Source organism: Rana temporaria, chromosome 3, assembly GCF_905171775.1.
Source record: "Rana temporaria chromosome 3, aRanTem1.1, whole genome shotgun sequence".
In the NCBI taxonomy this organism is placed as follows: domain Eukaryota; kingdom Metazoa; phylum Chordata; class Amphibia; order Anura; family Ranidae; genus Rana; species Rana temporaria.
The window spans coordinates 194,956,955-194,974,746 of record NC_053491.1 but is presented as its reverse complement, the minus strand read 5'-3'; the positions used below and the strand labels follow the sequence as shown (position 1 = coordinate 194,974,746).

The following is a 17,792-nucleotide window of genomic DNA, read 5'->3' as shown; positions in this document are numbered from 1 at the left end:
ATATGTCCCCGGATTTCATTTTTAAAATCTGGTCACCTTAGTATAAGGCCAGTGTTTTTATGTGGGACCATGTTGAAGAAACTTCTCTCACTTCCTGGGTGTTGTCTTCTCCATACTAGGTGTGCAGACATAAAGCTGAGCCTGACAGAGGCTGTTACCAAGGAAAGTATTTTAGTGGTTCGGAGTTGGTGGGCACACAGATCCGTGGGTATAAGGCCAGTGTTTTTATGTGGGACCATGTTGAAGAAACTTCTCTCACTTCCTGGGTGTTATCTTCTCCATACTGTGCAGACATAAAGCTGACAGAGGCTGTTACCAAGGAAAGTATTTTAGTGGTTCGGAGTTGGTGACCCCAGCCCTGACTCTATGGTATTCATAATACAAAGCGCCAGTCTCCTGACACGTTAGGATAGTTTACCCGCCAGCTCCAGTCATCGCCTCTTGGCGCACAGATTGGCTGCTGCGTCTGTCACTCAGCCAATCCCGCCTGAGCTCAATCAACCCGGGCCGGAACGTCAGTCAGTCAGTGTGAGTGACACGACACCCAGCCAATCCCGTGTCTGAGGCGCGCTCCCGGGGACCCACCGTGAATCCGAACTCTTTGCAGGCCTCTGCCATCTTTGATCCCGCCTCTGTTACGGGACTGTACGTGAACCAGGCTGAGCTCGGCGCCTCCCTCCCTCCTAGGCCCCGCTGTCCTGCAGCTCGCAGACTTGGAGCACATCGGACAGACGACGGGCCGGCGGTGCTGGGCGCGGACACCCGGGGGCGCTCACGTACACACTGAGGCGGATTCCCGACACAGGCTTGTGCGCGCCCCCGCCTCCCTTCCTAGCCGCCGCCGCTTCTGCAGCAACGACCCGGGCGCGTGGCTTTAGGAGGGTGCACCGGGCACCGGAGACTTCACCGGACTCAACACCCGAGACGGCAACATGGCGAGCGCTTCGTACCACATCTCCAACCTGCTGGAGAAGATGACGTCCAGCGATAAGGACTTCAGGTGAGCGGGCTGCCCGTTGCAGGCTTCCCTATAGTACGGCCATGAGGGCGGGCCGGGTGCTGCTCTGCTCTGGCTGGAAAGCACAGTGAGGCCTTACTGTCAGTGGGGAGGCGCTAGGCCGTGTACTGAGTGCGGTGTCACTGGGAATGGGCCCAGCCGTCCTATCCTGCAGTATGGGGCCTGGTACTGGACATTGGGCTCTGCCTACAACTGAGCAGGCCGGGATCTGCAGTGCATTGTGTCCTTGTATACACACACAACATAGGGCAGATGATGAGCCAGGGACAATTGTAGTCTGTCAGATGTCAGCATTGTATACATCTTATCAATGGTTGGTGATGTACCCAGTGATTGCTGGGGATCTCAGGAGACACTTGTGTGATCTATGGATGCATCAGTCTGGGGAAAGCACAGGAATGACAGTGTGTAAACATTTGGGGTATGGTGTATTTTTGATCTTTCTGCCCCGGGCTGTCATAAAGCTATATGTCTCATAATAAACATACTATACTTACCTGTTCTGTGCAATGGTTTTGCACAGAGTGACCCCGATCCTCCTTTTTTTTTTTTTTTTCTCTTTTTTCTGGGGTCCCCTGCCAGCGCTCTTGGCTCTTCCTCTTCTGGGTGCTTGCTATGAGAGCACTCTTACAAGCTGAATCCTGAGCTGGGCTGTGTGTGTCCATGGGCACACACAGCGTGGCTTGGTCCACTCCCTTGTCACTGGATTTGAGTGACAGTAGCAGGAGTCAATGGCTCTTGTTACTGCAGAATCTCCTATAATAGAGAGGGGGAGAAGAGCTGCTTCAGAAGGACACAGCACTGGATTGGGTTCAGGTAAGTGATTAAGCAAATAGTTAAAGTAAGGTAATTCAAGAAGGTAAAGCCGCTCCAGGTGATCCCAATAAAATGGATCCGGATATGCTGGGTTCAAGCCACAGCTTGCCACCAAAGTAATAGGAAAAGAAACGGCTGCACACTGGCAATATCGATCCAATGTAGATTTATTAGAACAAAATAGTACTTATGACTGCCAACCAAGAGAAGAAGAGGTTTGAAGAAGCACTATTGCAGTGTGAAAAGCGTCACCTCTCTGTTCTCTTGGTTGGCAAGTACTATTTTGTTCTAATAAACCTACGTTGGATCGGTATTGCCGTTGTGCAGCCGTTTCTTCTTTTCCAGTTAAAGTAAGGTGCTACTTCTTATTGTGTGCAAAATGTCAGTGCGACTATTTATCCAAATTGAGCAATACTCTGTTTATCCTCTATTGTGAAGACAATATAACTTAAACGAGCCAGCAATCTAAGGGTCAATCTAAGGCTTTCCGATCACATCTGCCTGTCCGTTTTTCAGGTGGACCGGATCGGACGTGCCATAAACCCCTATGGAGCGGCTGATGTCAGCGGTGACATGTCTGACACCCGCTGCTATCTGATCCTATCCCAGAAATCCAGATGGGTACTGACCCTATTTTCTATTTTGCATGGCAGTCCTTTTTCATCCGATCTCCCCATAGAGGAGGACGGGACTCTGACAGGTCCATCTCAGCACAGTGAGCAGAGACAGACCTGTCATCTGCCTGGTCAGCGGGGATCAGCGGATCGTTCCCTCCTCCCCCGCTCTGAGCAAAGCGGAGTCTGCTGGGCAGACTGCCAGTGTGAGAGAGTTCTCCTTACAGTGTTATATGTAATTGTGCACAATTGGTGTAAAAAATTTTTTTTGTGCGATTTGCTTTAAAATATCCACTGTGCATAAAAGTTTAATAAAGTTCCATCCACCATGTCTTATGAGTAACTGTAAGACCTTCTCAGCTCTCCAAACAAAGAGGTCCACCACATGTCTTTTTAGGGGGACACTCGCCAGATCTTTTTGGCCATATAGACTAAAACAGCCTTATGAGGTTGGTCACTGCGGTTAAATCCTGCGATCCTGGCATTGCACTGTCTGAGCTGTCTACCTCCGATACGTGCAAACGGTTACTGAACTGTAGGAAGAATCAAATGAATGCCAACAACGCTCATTGGTGCCCTCACAGTTTATTGAGAACTGCAAGCCCTCTGCCACGGTGGAAGATGGTAATTGTAGTTCATTCATTCACAGGAAACAATGAACAGCTGTGCTGTTTTCACAATGTGACAGCAGGTGTGGAGAGAAGATTCCCCTCCCACTGTAAGAGTGGGGAGCACTAATGAAGTGAGGTATAAGAGCATGTTGCACCCTTAATATGGGTGTAATGTGCCTAAATGTGAGCTTGTCTTTTAAACCTAACTACTTGTCCCCTCCCCCCTACTAACGCCTATTCTGATTAACCTGTACTTATTTTCTGTCCAACTCCATTCACATAATCCCACTCCCATGTGTCAGCCAGTGCAGCTGCAGGGGAGAGGCAGCTCCAATAATGGCCACCTATTGGTCAGATCACGGTTTGGCTGTTAGTGCTCTTTCTTCTCTCCTGCGGTGCTGCTGGCAGATGCAGGGCAGGTCATGTGACTGGACCGAGCGGCTGAAAATAGGTAAGTTTAGACATCTTTCTTACATGGGTTAACAAGTATAGGTGTTAGGAGGGGGAAGGAGACAGTTTTATGTGTAGTTAGGGTTAAGCCTGAAATTACATTTTAAAGCGGCGTTCCAGCCTGGGGGTGAAATAAATTAAAAATAAGTCAGCAGCTACAAATACTGTAGCTGCAGACTTTTAATATAAGGACACTCACCTGTCCAGGGAGCCCATGATATCGGCACCCCAAGCCCATCTGTCCATTGGCTCCAGGTGCAGGTACTGGCATTGCAAGTAGGGGTGTAACGGATCAAAAAACTCACGGATCGGATCGATCCTCGGATCAGGAGTCACGGATCGGATCATTTTCGGATCAGAAAAAAAAAAAAAAAGGTCCGTTTTTTCATTGGTCCAAAAAAAAAAAAATGTATATATATATTATATATTATATATATATATATATATATATATATATATATATATATATATATATATATATATATATATATATATATATATATATATATATAAATAAAATAATATTTTTTTTTTTTTTGGACCAATTAAAAAAAGGAACCTTTTTTTTTTTTTTTTTGCTGATCCGAAAAAAGAGCACAATAGCAATTCACAGGGGTGGATTAAAGAGGAAGCAGGTGAGGCTGTTTGGGACTTAAAGTACAATCTTGATGTTTTTACAGATATATATATATATATATATATATCTGTAAAAACATCAAGATTGTACTTTAAGTCCCAAACAGCCTCACGTGCTTCCGCTTTAATCCCCCCCCCCTTCCCCCTCCTCTCACACCAGTGCTTCACTGCTAACTTTCCCATTCAGCTTGCTAGAGCCCAGTGCACAGCGTGACACGCCTCCCCGGGGAGGCGGGGAGGCGTGTCACGCTGGGCTCTGGCAAGCAGACTGGCCGCCGCTCCGGAGCTAGGCCGAAGCCGGGGACTTTCCTAGGCCTAGGCTCCGGAGCGCTCCGCGGATCGCGGGGTGTGCCGATCCGAACGGGGTGGCCCGTTCGGATCACGGATCGGTGACGATCCGTTACACCCCTAATTGCAAGTAAAGCCCCGTACACACAATCAGATTTTCGAATGTTTTCTTTCTTGCATGCTAGTCTCATGTCAAAATTGAAGAGGTTACTCACCATACGAATATTTTAGTAAGACAGAATTAAACTTCAGAAGTGATGTCATGTGTTGAATAGTTTTGTATGTATTCTTTCGTTTTTGAGCACGCTTAGTCTTTCTACTTTCTTCTTTTGACGTATGAAAAATCGGAATTGCCTGTCGCAAGCACCATACTAACGATCCAAAAATCGGCAGATCTTTCGGACAAAATTTTACTTATGATTTCTGTATCGTGTCTTAAAGGGGTTGTAAACCCTCTGTTATTTAAACAAAGCAAAAAAAATGTCATACTTGCCTCCAGCTCGGAGGCTGGTCAGTGTCAGAAGTTTTCATCTTAATGCATAGGATGCATTAAGGTGAAAAAACACAAGGGTTTACCACCCCTTTAAGGGAATCCCGCAGTGCACTTTCTGAATGGTCCTTTCGTCTTCTGGGAGACACAGGTCCCAAAAGGCAACGGGTGAATGAGGGCGCTAAAAATGTGGAGGTGTGACGTACCTCACTGCGGCTCCATTGGGCGGGAGTCCAGAAAAAAAAACATACCAAATAGGTGTGCAAAGGAAAATAAATGTATATCTAAAAAACGGGGGGGGGGGGGGGGAGGGGGGGGGCTGTTGTGTTCTTTTGTTTCAAATGGAGTTCCATTTTTGCCTGAAACTCCGCTTTTAGCAGGCCATAGATGAGTAGTTTTGTAGAAAAAAATTCTCTTTTGCAGCCAACGTGTTGGATGGGGAGGGGGGGGAAAAAACTCCATTCCCATAGGCAAGGTGGATGGAAGTATCAGACCAGTCGGGACAATGTATTCTGACAGCGGGACCTGGTACAGTCAGAATACACGGATCAGAGGCTGTAGCTGCTGATTGACTGTTTTCCAACTTGTCGGATCAACAGAAGTTGATCTAATTGATTTATGTAGCGCAGAGACAGCCACACACTGATATTAAGCCAGTCCTTGCTGAATCAATTCCATTTCAATCCATCTGTGGCTAGCTTTGTAATATCTGATGTGTGGTGGGGGAAATCCCTACATACAACTTTGGTCACATCACTTACCTGTAATGAAATATGTCTCATGCTGTAGGCAGCTGTTTCCTGATTCAATCTTCACTGCAGGAATGTCCAGTCTTTTTCCTGGCTCTATGCTTCAGGCGCTGCAATGAATAGTTGTGGGTCTTCAGGCAGAACAGCAGTACAGTTGGTCCTCAGGGGACACGTCACCTCCTCTAGTGAGAAATTTTATTTACCGTATTTATAGGCGTATAACACGCACCTTAACTTTAAGAGGAAAGTTTCGGGGAAAAAAATTTGCACAGACCCGGGCATAATGCACAGGCCCCTGACACTCCCAGGAGATCCCCAGTGTCCTGGGACAGCCCTGCCAGCATACTCTAGAGTTGAGAGGACTTCACACTGTCAGCCCCTTCTTGTGCGTCGCTCCTCCTGTGTCACTCTTGGATCGGGGCCTCTGGATACCTCCATTGATGCTGGGACCCGGTCATGTGACTGCTCTCCTCTTTCATTGACGGTCACGTGACCGCTCTCCTCCTCCAATTAAAAACTAAACACGAGGAGGAGGTGGAGCGGGAGGAGGAGAGCAGCCACAACGAGCGGCGTTGGTTGAGGGATTCGGAGGCTTGGATTTGTGCTGAGTTACACGGGAGGAGCGGTGTATGACAAAGGGAAGGCAGTGGTGTTTTCTGGACTTTGGGGTTTTCTGGCAGCACTGTCCTTGGCAAGGAGAGGCAGGGCACCCGACCTGACATCTTCCCAATGGGTGTCACCCAGGGCAGACAGTCCGGTCCCTGCCCCCTGTATAACACGCAGGCACGGTTAACCCTCTATTTTCAGGGTAAAAAAGTGCGTGTTATACGCCGATAAATACAGTAATTGTTTACGCTGCTTGTAACACAACCAATGAATAGGGGGATAGTCAGATCTATGGCAGGATCTTCGCCATAAATCAGTGTGTTATGATGGGTAAAATAATGTTTCTCAGTGGAGATGGAGGAGGTATGTCATATATATATATATATATATATATATATATATATATATATAATATTCATCAGTTTAGTGATATATATTTCTTCTACATATTTTTGGTAAAAAAAAAATCACAATAGGCTTATATTGATTGGCTTGCGCAAAAGCCACAACGTCTACAAAATAGTGGATAGATTTTTTTTATTAACTAGTAATGGCAGCGATTTTTAGCAGAACTGCAACATTGCGGCGGACTGATCAGACACTTTGACCCCTTTTTGGGACCATTGACATTTATACAGTGATTAGTACATTAAATGGCCAACGATGTGTAAATGTTACTGGCAGGGAAGGGGTTAACACTAGGGTTGGCCCGATACCAGTATCGGGACCGATACTGAGCATTTGCGGGAGTACTTGTACTCCCGCCAATGCCACCGATGCCAGATCCGATACTACCTGTCTATCAAAGTGCAGATCACCCGTCCAATCCCGAGCAAGGGGGAGTGTCTATGCGCGGCGGGGAACAGACAGCTATTCAAATGAAAGCTGTAATGTTCCCTGCACGCTGATTAACTAGGCGGCGGCATCTAGGTATAGGGGGACATGGCTGCATTTGGGGACACATTTAAAAAAAAGTGTCGGTATTGGGTATCGGCGAGTACTTACTCCTAAAAAAAAAAGTGGTTTCGAGACAACCCTAGTTAACACAAGGGGCAATCAAAGGGGTTGAATGTGTTCTATGGGTGTTTTCTAACTGTAGGGGTGGGCTTACTGGTCATTGGTCCCAATCACTGGGAATAGTAGGTCCTTGTCATGTCACCTGTCAGAACGGGGAATCGCCTTGTTTACAAAGGCAGTTCCCTGTTATGCCTCTGTAATAGGCGATCGTGGGTCGCTGGTGGATATCGGAGTCCGCCTGTCCTGCGGGCACTCTCCCACAGCATGCAGCAGCTGCGCCGGCTCGTGGCGCCACACAGCTATGGCGATTCATGCAGGAGAGCCGACTTGCCGCTGTATAATGATGGCGGCTGGTCAGCAAGCTTGCGTGGAATCTAAATTGGTTAAACATTTTTATTGTCCTTACAAATTGTCTTTCCATTTTAGAGCGCATTCACAACAGGCGTGCTGAGCTGCAGATTCACCTTCAACTGCTTCCCTTCTGCATACATTTTATTTGTGCACAGGAGAAGGGAGCTGGATACAGGGGGCACCCGTTCCCATCTATGCGACTTCAAAAATAAGTCACTTTGAAAGGGTACCTGCAATGCTTTGATCCAACTTTACACTCTCTGGATAATAGTCACATCAAAGTTGCACTCTAAATCGTGAAACTTTGTCGCATGACAAGACACAGCCCAGTGATTTTAATGTTACCCTTTCCCTTCTATGTGACTTTGAAAAGGTACCTGCAATGGTTTGATGCACCTTTAATCTAGAGCGCAAAGTTGGATCAAAGCTGCACTTGGTCGCACTCTAAATCGTGCAACTTTGTGGTTGCAATATTGGAAACGTAGGCTAAGACTAGTATGATATGAATTGTCATGTGACTTTGGACACATAAATTTGCATGACAAGTCACAGCCCATTGATTTTAATGGTATCTGTTCCCATCTATGCGACTTTTAAAAGGTACCTGCAATGATTTAATGCTACTTTGGTCCAGAGAGTGTAAAGTTGTTAACTTTTCACTCTGGATCAAAATTGCATCAAAAGTTGCATCAAAGTAGTGCAGGAGCCTTTTGCAAAGCCGCATAGATGGGAATGTTTGCCATTGAAATCAATGGGCTGTGACTTGTCATGCAACTGTATGTGTCTGTCCAAAGTCGCACTAGTGGAAACGGAATCTTAAACTCATTACATATAGCTCCCTCAGCTGGGCATGTGCCACACCATGCCATCAGTGCCCATCGCAGTGCCATGCAGAAACAACCATGTGGTTGTAGACTGTAGAAAATATGCAGCGTGTTGCATTGTAATCTATCTTCTAGTTTCCAACAAACTCATAGTGTTGCAGATAAAGATAGCATCCTAACTTTTTTGGAATTGGGGTTATGTAAAAACGACATTAAAGCGGATGTGCCACTAAACAAATATATTAAAAGCCAGCAGCTACAAATACTGCAGCTGCTGACTTTTAATATAAGGACACTTACCTGTCCTGGAGTCCAGCGGTGATCGCAGCAGATGACAAGCCGATCGCTCGTCACCCTGCTGCTCCATCCACGGTGAGGGAACCAGGAAGTGAAGCGCTCCGGCTTCACTGCCCGGTTCCCTACGGCGCATGCGCGAGTCGCGCTGCGCCCGCCGATTGGCTCCCGCTGTGTGCTGGGAGCCGAGTGTTCCCAGCATACAACGGGGGACGGACGGGAAGCGGAGAAAAAACCCGTCCTTTGCCCGTATCGTAGGGCCGGAAGTGGGTGCAGATACCTGTCTGTAGACAGGTATCTGCACCCCCCCCTCCCCCCTGAAAGGTGTCAAATGTGACACCGGAGGGGGGGAGGGTGCCGATCAGCGGGACTCCACTTTAGAGTGGAGATCCGCTTTAAAGTCAATGCCATGATTTGCAAATCTTATAAACCCATGTTATTCTCCATAGAAAACATATCAAATGTTTAAACTGAGAAAATTTACTATTTTAAAGCTGCAAGTGGTTCTAAATGATAAAAGTTGTTTACCTTAATGAATTATTTGCATTGACATAAAAGCTCCCCCCCAAATACTTTCCTGAGCTAATCTCGATCCAGCGCTGCTCTTTCCTTCCTCACTGGCTCTCTGTCAGTCGAAATCAGTGACAGGGGGCCAAGTCACACTGTGGGGCTAGCTGAGGTGTGGGTACATGAAGGGGGGAGGAGCCAGGATAGGACTTTGTTTGGGACCTGAGAAGGGGAGGTTATGGGCTGCTCTGAATCCCAACATTTAACCTTTTGAACTCTGCACCTTGAACAGCAGAGTTGCTGCTATGCCTGCCCCTCCTGCCTTATCACAGAAGCCTTTGTATTATGTGAACTCACAAAAGTGACAAAATACAAAGGCTTCTGTGAATGGGCAGTGAGTGAGTGAAAAACTTATATAGCGCTGCACATGCTAACTAAATCGCCACTGGGTGCTTGTTTGTCCATTTCTCCTTTGACCTCAAATGAGATGGGTTTTGATATTTCTCCTAAAGGCCAAGTGGTTCTCCTCCAACCGAATGGAGGTTGGTAAAGCGTTCCAAAGTCGAGGGCCTTGGACAGCAAATCTTCTTTCTCCTCTGGACTTGTATCTGTATCTGGCAGTAGAGAGGAGGGGTGAGCTTAGCTACACTGCATTTCCCTCCTTTCAGATGTCCAGAGTGTCTTTAGCATAGCAATAAACCTGTAATATGTAAATAAGAGATAAGCCCAAGAGATGTCATGCAGCTCTATTGACTTAAATCATAGTGTGCCTTCACTTTTTACAAAGTGTCTGATCTCCTGGAATACAGCTTTAAGAAAAAAAATTAAATGGATGGCAGCAGCAACATGTGAAAAGTTGGGGCAAGGCCATGTTTTCCATAATGTAGCATCCCCTCTGTTTTTACCTTGTGCATGGGCAGTGGGAAGCCAGTTTGCAAGCCACAAATACACATAAGAGAGAGTAAGGCCCCATTCACACCTAGGCGTTTTTACGCCTGAAGCGCACTGCTCACAAACGCCAGAGGGGAGAATTAACATTATTCCCTATGGTGACTGTTCACGCCTGAACGCCTGTCGCACGAAGCTCAAACAAGTCCCGGACCTTTTTTTGTCGCGCGAAGCGCGCGACAGCGGCGTTTGAGCGTTTTTTTTCCCATAGAAAGTAATGGGAAACGCGCGTATTGAGCGTATCGCGCGACAACGGGCGTTTGCTATGGGCGTTTCGTCGCTTTAATCAATAGAACTTGTCGCCCATGCAGAAGAGTAAAAAAAATCTACCAACATAGCAACAAGTGATGAAAAGATGATAATTTTTCCTATTGGCTAAAATAAGAAACGCCGAAGTACAAAAACGTCGCACGACGCTGTATGCAAACACGCAAATAAGCATGAATACGCGCGAAAAAAAACGCCTGAAAAAACGACCGAACGCCCTACGCTCAGGTGTGAATGCAGCCTAAGCGCTAGCTCCAGCAGCAGTGGAAATGCAGCTAAACAAATAAAAACAGGTGAGCTAATGAGAGCGAATTAAAACTTTAGACTGTTGAAATAGTCCTTTGAGTTCGTAATAAAACACTTGCAGGTAGCCTAGTGAAGATTGGAAGCGAATCTGAAGGCAGAAGAGGAAAACGCATTGTGTTTTCCTCTTCAGTTTGGAAGGCACTGCCTGCTTCCTAAGGTAAACATGCCCAAACACTAGTGAAAATCTGCCCCTGATGAGAACCGTGCTGTATCCCTGGATAGGTAAATATTCTTATAAGAGTCAGCAGCTACAGTATTTCTAGCTGCTGACATAAAAATGTGTATTTCTAGCATGAAGAACCGCTTTAACCACTTCACGCCGATATACGTCGGTAGAATGGCGTGCTCGCGACCCCACTGCTGGGCTTAAAGTGACACGTACAGGTACGTGATTGTGCCCAGCCGTGGGGGCGCGCTCGCCATGCGGTCCGAAGCTCCGTGACCGAGCCCGCGGGACCCGTGGATCCGATCACCGCCGGTGTCCTTTGATCAGTCACCGGAGCTGAAGAACGGGGAGAGGTGTGTGTGTGTGTAAACACACCTTCCCTGTTCTTCATTGTGGCAGTGTCAGTGATCGTCTGTTCCCTGATATAGGGAAAGACGATCACTGACGTCACATGTCCAGCCCCGCCCCCCTACAGTTAGAAACACATATGAGGTCACACTTAACCCCCTACAGTGCCCACTAGTGGTTAACTCCTAAACTGCAATTGTCATTTTCACAGTAAACCGTGCATTTTTATAGTACTTTTTGGTGTGAAAATGGTCCCAAAAATTTGTCAAAATTGTTCGATGTGTCCGCCATAATGTCAGTCACGAAAAAAAATGCTGATCGCCGCCATTAGTAGTAAAAAAAAAAAAAATATTAATAAAACTATCCCCTATTTTGTAAACGCTATAAATTTTGCGCAAACCAATCAATAAACGGTAAAGAAGCTGCATACTGATTAAAGTATAAGTTCACTTTTAAAAAACATTTTTGTGCATTCACTCGATGGCACAACATGTGACAGCTGGCAGGGAGAAAAGAATCCCCAGCCCCCCCACCACCACCTCCACTCAATGTCACAAAGGGGGATCGGAGGGGTGCGGGGGCAGTGCTAGAGTAACCGGTTAGTGAATATGGGTGTAACATGTTACGAAAGCTAAAGTTATTTTTTTAAATCAACCACTAAGGTTCATATCGCTTTAAAGTTAATATGTAGGCTTCCATTGCTTGCTGCTTTCTAAAAATGCTGGTTGGCCCTGTCTGTTTTCAGTACCTCTGACTTAGTAACTGGGAGCAAGCATACAGCAAAGGAAAATTGGAGAAAATGAGACCGAACGTTAAAACTGATGGACCAATAGGAAATCGTGGCGTGGGTCTTGGCAATAGCCTTGGATTCAGCTGTCACACAGGCTTTGAAGGCTTCTGCAGGCATACATGGAGACCCAGCATTGTCACACGGGAAAGGAATGCGCCCACAAGGCTTTCTATTTTCACTTGTGGTGGTCAAATGGAGTGATAGGTAATAAAGCAAGGTCCAGGTGATGAGGGCTGCAATTATGGGAAGCTGTTACTTTACCAACATGTGCAAAAGTACACTTTTAACAATAGAACTTATGGGGACAAATGTTTTTTTTTTAATTTAACATAATGTAGTATTAATAATAATAATAATAATTTATTATTATTCAAGATTTATATAGCGCCAACAGTTTGCGCAGCACTTTACAACATGAGGGCAGACAGTACGGTTACAATACAAGTATGTCGTTTTTTTTGTTTGCCCATAATTAAATTTTTTTACGGACTGCAATGTAATTTGTTTCATCATCATTTTTTTACTCCTTATTTTTTTTTTTTACATTTTTGATTGAGCAGAGGGATTAGAACATCTATCGGCTTTTTATTGCTGTCTGTGTCCCTGTTGTGAGATTAACCCTCTATTTGTCACATTCACTGTTATCATTGAAAGTAAAAGCCACGTTTTGGGTTGTCTCCAGAACAGCAATAGAGGGGAAATCTTCCTATGGGGGAACTAGTTCTGGAGACAACTTGGGGTTCCCTTACGGTAGCAGATGAGAAAAATTTAAAGGGGTTTTCCACCCATTTTTTAAGTTTATTAAAAGTCAGCAGCTACAAAAAGTGTAGCTGCTGGCTTTTAATAAACTGACACCTGCTCCAGCGTTCCAGCGACGCGCCGGCCGGGGGTCCGCTCCTCTCCCCCCCCCCCCCCCCTCCCCGGCCGGCGTCTTCATTGTCACTGTGGGCACCCGGCCGTGACGGCTTTCGGCTTCACGGCCGGGCACCCACTGCGCATGCGCGCGCTGCGCTGTTTGATTGGACAGGCGATCGCCTGGGACCTGTCACGTGTCCCAGGCGATCGCCTACAGGGAGGGGCTGCCAAAAGGCGATATGACGTATCGCCTTTGCAGCCCCTTGGAGGAAGGAGGAAGTGGGACAGGAAGTCCCCTTCTCCTGAAGCGCCCCCCCCCCCCCCAAAAAAAATTCCATGCCATATGTGGCATGTAAGGGGTAGAGGAGTGGGTTAAGAGGAAGTTCCATTTTTGGGTGGAACTCCTCTTTAAATTCCTAATGCATTGAATTTTTTTCAACATTGACACTCACAGCTTGGCCTGGCCCCACTTCCTGCTTTCTGGCTGGATTGGCAGAAGCAGGAGCCAATGGCTCTAGCTGCTTCCTCTCTGAAATGGTCAGTGAATATAGCATAGTGTAGCTTCACCTACAGCAGTCCTTTTTGCCTAAAAGCCAAGCAGGCCTACCAGTATGTGGCTCACCCCATAGCACAAGGCTTTTGTTCACTGACCAGGAAAAACAGGAGGCTGAACAATGGGTACACAAGAGGACCTATGGTTTTAGTAGTGCAGTTGTCCAGAGAGGATGGGTGTGACTGCTTTCTCACAGTTACAAAGCCAGTGAGATGTGCAGATGGATCAGTACCGGTGCCAGGCAAAGGATTGGTCCATGTAGAAGGCAGGAACACGATCAAATAACAGGCCAGGTTACATTCAGGTGGCAGGCAGAGGCGAATGATAATTGACCTCCTGGCTCTTGTTTACAGCACCGATGCTCAGGCCTCAGACTGCATACTTCCCAACAGTCCTGGATTGGGTGAGACTTTCCCGCATTGACACCTTTGTCCCGCCATAACAGGAGCTTTGTCCCACATAATGTTATTGATTACAATTTCTGTCTCAAAAGGGCCTGCAGCAGTATGCACAGCCAGGGATTGGCTAGCAAGTCAGCTGGATGTGCACTGTGCAGCCCTGATGAGATTTCACCTGTCAAATCGAGATTGTGATGTCCGGTATGGGCAGGACTACTACAGACCCTCTTCTCTGTCAAACTAGTACATAGGAAAAAGCCAGCATTCATAAAGTTGCAGAGGTTCAGGATTAGCTGTTTATTCCCCTCCACTTTCACTTAAAGGGGTTGTAACGGTTCATGTTTTTTTCACCTTAATGCATCCTATGCATTAAGGTGAAAAACATCTGATGCTTACTGGCCCCACTGAGCCCTTGAAAGGCCCGGTGTTCATTGGATAGATTGATAGCAGTGCAGCCATTGGCTCGCGCTGCTGTCAATCAAATCCAATGATGCGGGGCTCTATGGACACAAATGCTGGACTTTGGAACGTGTCCGCAAGGTAACCCCCTTAGGAAAGTGCTTCCCAGGGGGGTTAGCTGATGCGGGGAGGAGCCGAGACAGCCACGAGGGACCCCGGAAGACGAGGATCTTGGCCTCTCTGCACGAGCGGAGGTAAGTATGACGTGTGTGTGTGTGTGTGTGTGTGTGTGTGTGTGTGTGTGTGTGTGTGTGTTTTTTTTTTTTTTTTTTTTTTCGTACCACTTTAAACACTGAAGCTTGGCTTCTGTAGTTAAAAGTGAAAGTAACAGCTTGGCACCTTCAGCCTCTCTGCTTTACCACTGAGAGTCCGGACAAGTGCTGGAAAGGCTGACTGCAGTGTGTTTGAGCGGAGTCAGCTACCCCCTAATCCTTATCTCCTTCCTGCTGGAGGAGTTCAGGAGCTGACAATACCCAGTGCACTGAAAGGATAAGGAAGCTGTGGCTGCAGTGAATAGGAGAGCCATCTACAGGAAGGTGCAGCTTTTACAAACGTTTGTGTGTGGTGTCTGGGGGGGGGGGGGGGGTGCAGAGTTTATAGCTGAGAAGGGCAATGGTGAGATGTGGATGGAGGACTGCACCCTGTACCTAGTACTCTTTAACCCTTGCACTCTGTACCTAACGCACTCCAGAGCCATGCACTGTGCCCAACTCTCCTGTACATAACACTCCATCCTGCACTCTATATGTAACTCCAGAACTTTTGCACCCTGTGCATAACGCACTCCAGAACATATGCAAAGGGCACTCCAAACCTGCGGGGTCTGTACCTTGTGCTCTCCTGAGCCCTGCATTTGCGCTTCTTGCTTGCCATGTTTGGAGTGCCAATTGACAATGAAGGTTTTGTGAATGTGTGTAAAATCATGTAGTCTTGTGCACATTCATGTGGTATTGTACACTGCTCAAAAAAATTCAAGGAACACTTTTGAATCCGAACTCCTGGGATATTGATCTGGTCAGTTAAGTGGCAGAGGGGGAGGGGTGTATACAGAGGGGGTTGTTAATCAGTTTCAGCTGCTTTTCTATTATTGAAATTAACAGGTACACTAGATGGGCAACAATGAGACAACCTCAAAAACAGGAATGGTTTTTCCCTTATCTTTCAGGACAGCACCTTGAGAGCGTGGCTCCACCCACTTGACAGGAAACACACCTCCACCAAACTTCTTAAAGCGGTAGTTCACCCTCCTTCACCTCATTATTCCATTACTTTCGGCATCGTAGCGTGAGCTACGGTATGCCGGTCTTAAATTTTTAATCCCCGTACTCACTGTGCTATTGTTGATTGAAGAATCCGACTCCCGCGGGGAATGGGCGTGCCTATGGAGAGGGAGGATGATTGACGGCCGGCTCTGGCACGTCACGCTCCCCGAAGACAGCCGGAGTAGGTCTCGGCTATTCACAGCGCCTGCGCACTGGCTATGCGCAGGCGCCGTGAATAGCCAAGCCTATTTCGGCTATTTCCGGAGAAGCGTGACGTGCCAGGGCCGGCCGTCAATCACCTTCTCTCACCATAGGAACGCCCATTCCCCGGATTCTTCAATCAACGATAGCACAGTGAGTACGGGGATTAAAAATTTAGGACCGGCATACCGTAGCTCGCGCTACGATGCCGAAAGTAATGGAATAATAAAAAAAAAAACTTTTTTTTTTTTTTTAACAGGGTGAACCCCCGCTTTAAAAGGGAGGCTCCTTCCACTTATCAGTTATTGTGTTTCCTCTGGCGGGAACACATGTGGGGGTTAGGAGCTCTCCAGGTACTACCTGAGAGGTCTTATCTCCCTACTCCACCTGTTTTTTTTTTTTTTCTTACCTCAGAGAGTCTGTTCCTCCCATTCACTGGATGGAGAGTGCCTTGTGCATGGGCTCCTTCTCCCTCATCGGTGCTCAGTGAGCCAGGGACTGCTCCGGGATACTGCTCCTTGGCAAGGTAGAAGGCGCGGACATCTCTTTTCTTGTCCGGACAGCCGAACGCCGCCGCCATCTTGGGAAGGTCAGTCAGGCTGTTTGCCCCGGAAGTGAGGTAACCAGAAGGGGCGGCATCCTACGAGTGGGCGCAGGGCACGGACGTCGTTTCCGCCAGGAAGCGCTGAGGGAGGAACAGGTCTGGTGCCTTGTTAGCTGGTTCTGGTCCGGTGCAGTGGCGCTAGTGCAGTCCGGAACCGGCAGTTTGGCCACCTGCATCACGCTGCTGCTTCAACATGGACGCAGGATCCGCAGCAAGTGGAACAGGCATGGGCACCAGCAAGGTAAGGGGTAGACTGGGGTTCTACCCTCATTTACTATGGGGTCTCTCTAGCTCTCTTCTCCCTTAGGGGGGGGGGGGGGGGTGGTGTGAGGTTTTTTTTTCTTCTCTCCCTGGTGGCGGGGGCCTGTTTGGGCACATGAGTGTAGTGGATCTCACTGTGCACCTGTGGTGAACATCTTGATTGGTTTTCAGGCTGACTCAGATGGATGGTTTGTCGTTTTTTTTTTTTTTTTTTTTTTTTTTTTTTTTCTCCTTTTTCCTTATGGCAGCCATGAGGAGGATGAGCTGGAGAATATGTCTTCAAAATATAAATTGTCTTTGGAACAAGTTGATGGCCTCCTAAAAGCTATTCATGCAACTTTGGGATTAGAGGAGGAACGTAAAGAATTATCTTTACACGACGGGATGTATGCAGGACTCAGTGAGCCCAAGATACGTACCTTCCCAGTACATACAGTAATTTCTGAAGCGATCAAGAAATGGACTGATCCTGAAAAGAAACCTTTCTTTGCTAAGGCACACAAGAAAAGGTTTCTTTTTGACGAAGACCCAGCAGCTCCCTGGAATAAAGTTCCAAAACTCGATGCAGCCTTTTCTCAAGTCTCAAGATCTTCAGATCTAGCATTTGAGAACCTGGGGATTATGAAAGACCCCATGGATAAGAGGATGGATCAGCAATTAAAGAGGGCTTGGCAATCCATCATAGGCAACCTTAAGCCAGCAATGGCGACTACTTGCGTCTCCAGAAATATGGAGTATTGGTTGAACCAGCTTAAGGATCATATAATAGCTGATTCTTCAAAGCAAGAAATCCTAGACTCCTTTTCAACCCTGTCAGCAGCTGTAGCCTATCAGAATGACGGCAAGATCAGCGGCCCTTACTAATTCAGTTAGGAGGGCGCTGTGGTTAAAAACCTGGCCGGGGGACACAGCATCTAAAAACAAGCTGTGTGGAGTACCCTTCCAAGGGGATTTATTGTTTGGCCCCGATTTGGATGCAGTGCTCGACAGAACTGCAGACAAGAAAAAATCTTTCCCAGTCAAGAAAAAAAAGCAGACAGGCAAAAGGTTTTTTCGTCCTCAAAGGGCTCAAGGAACAAAACAAGCCTCAAGAGAGGAAGAAA

The 17,792-nt window shown here is 47.0% G+C and overlaps 1 protein-coding gene across 1 annotated transcript in view; it reads left to right on the top strand.

Moving 5' to 3' along the window:
* Positions 1–572: 572 nt before the first annotated feature.
* CAND1 (cullin associated and neddylation dissociated 1) overlaps positions 573–17,792 on the top strand; it is a 68,037-nt gene continuing 50,817 nt past the window's right edge. Inside the window, exon 1 of the mRNA XM_040344047.1 lies at positions 573–1,000. Coding sequence (XP_040199981.1) covers positions 933–1,000 — 68 coding nt within the window. The 5' untranslated portion in view covers positions 573–932. The remainder of the gene's footprint in view (positions 1,001–17,792) is intronic.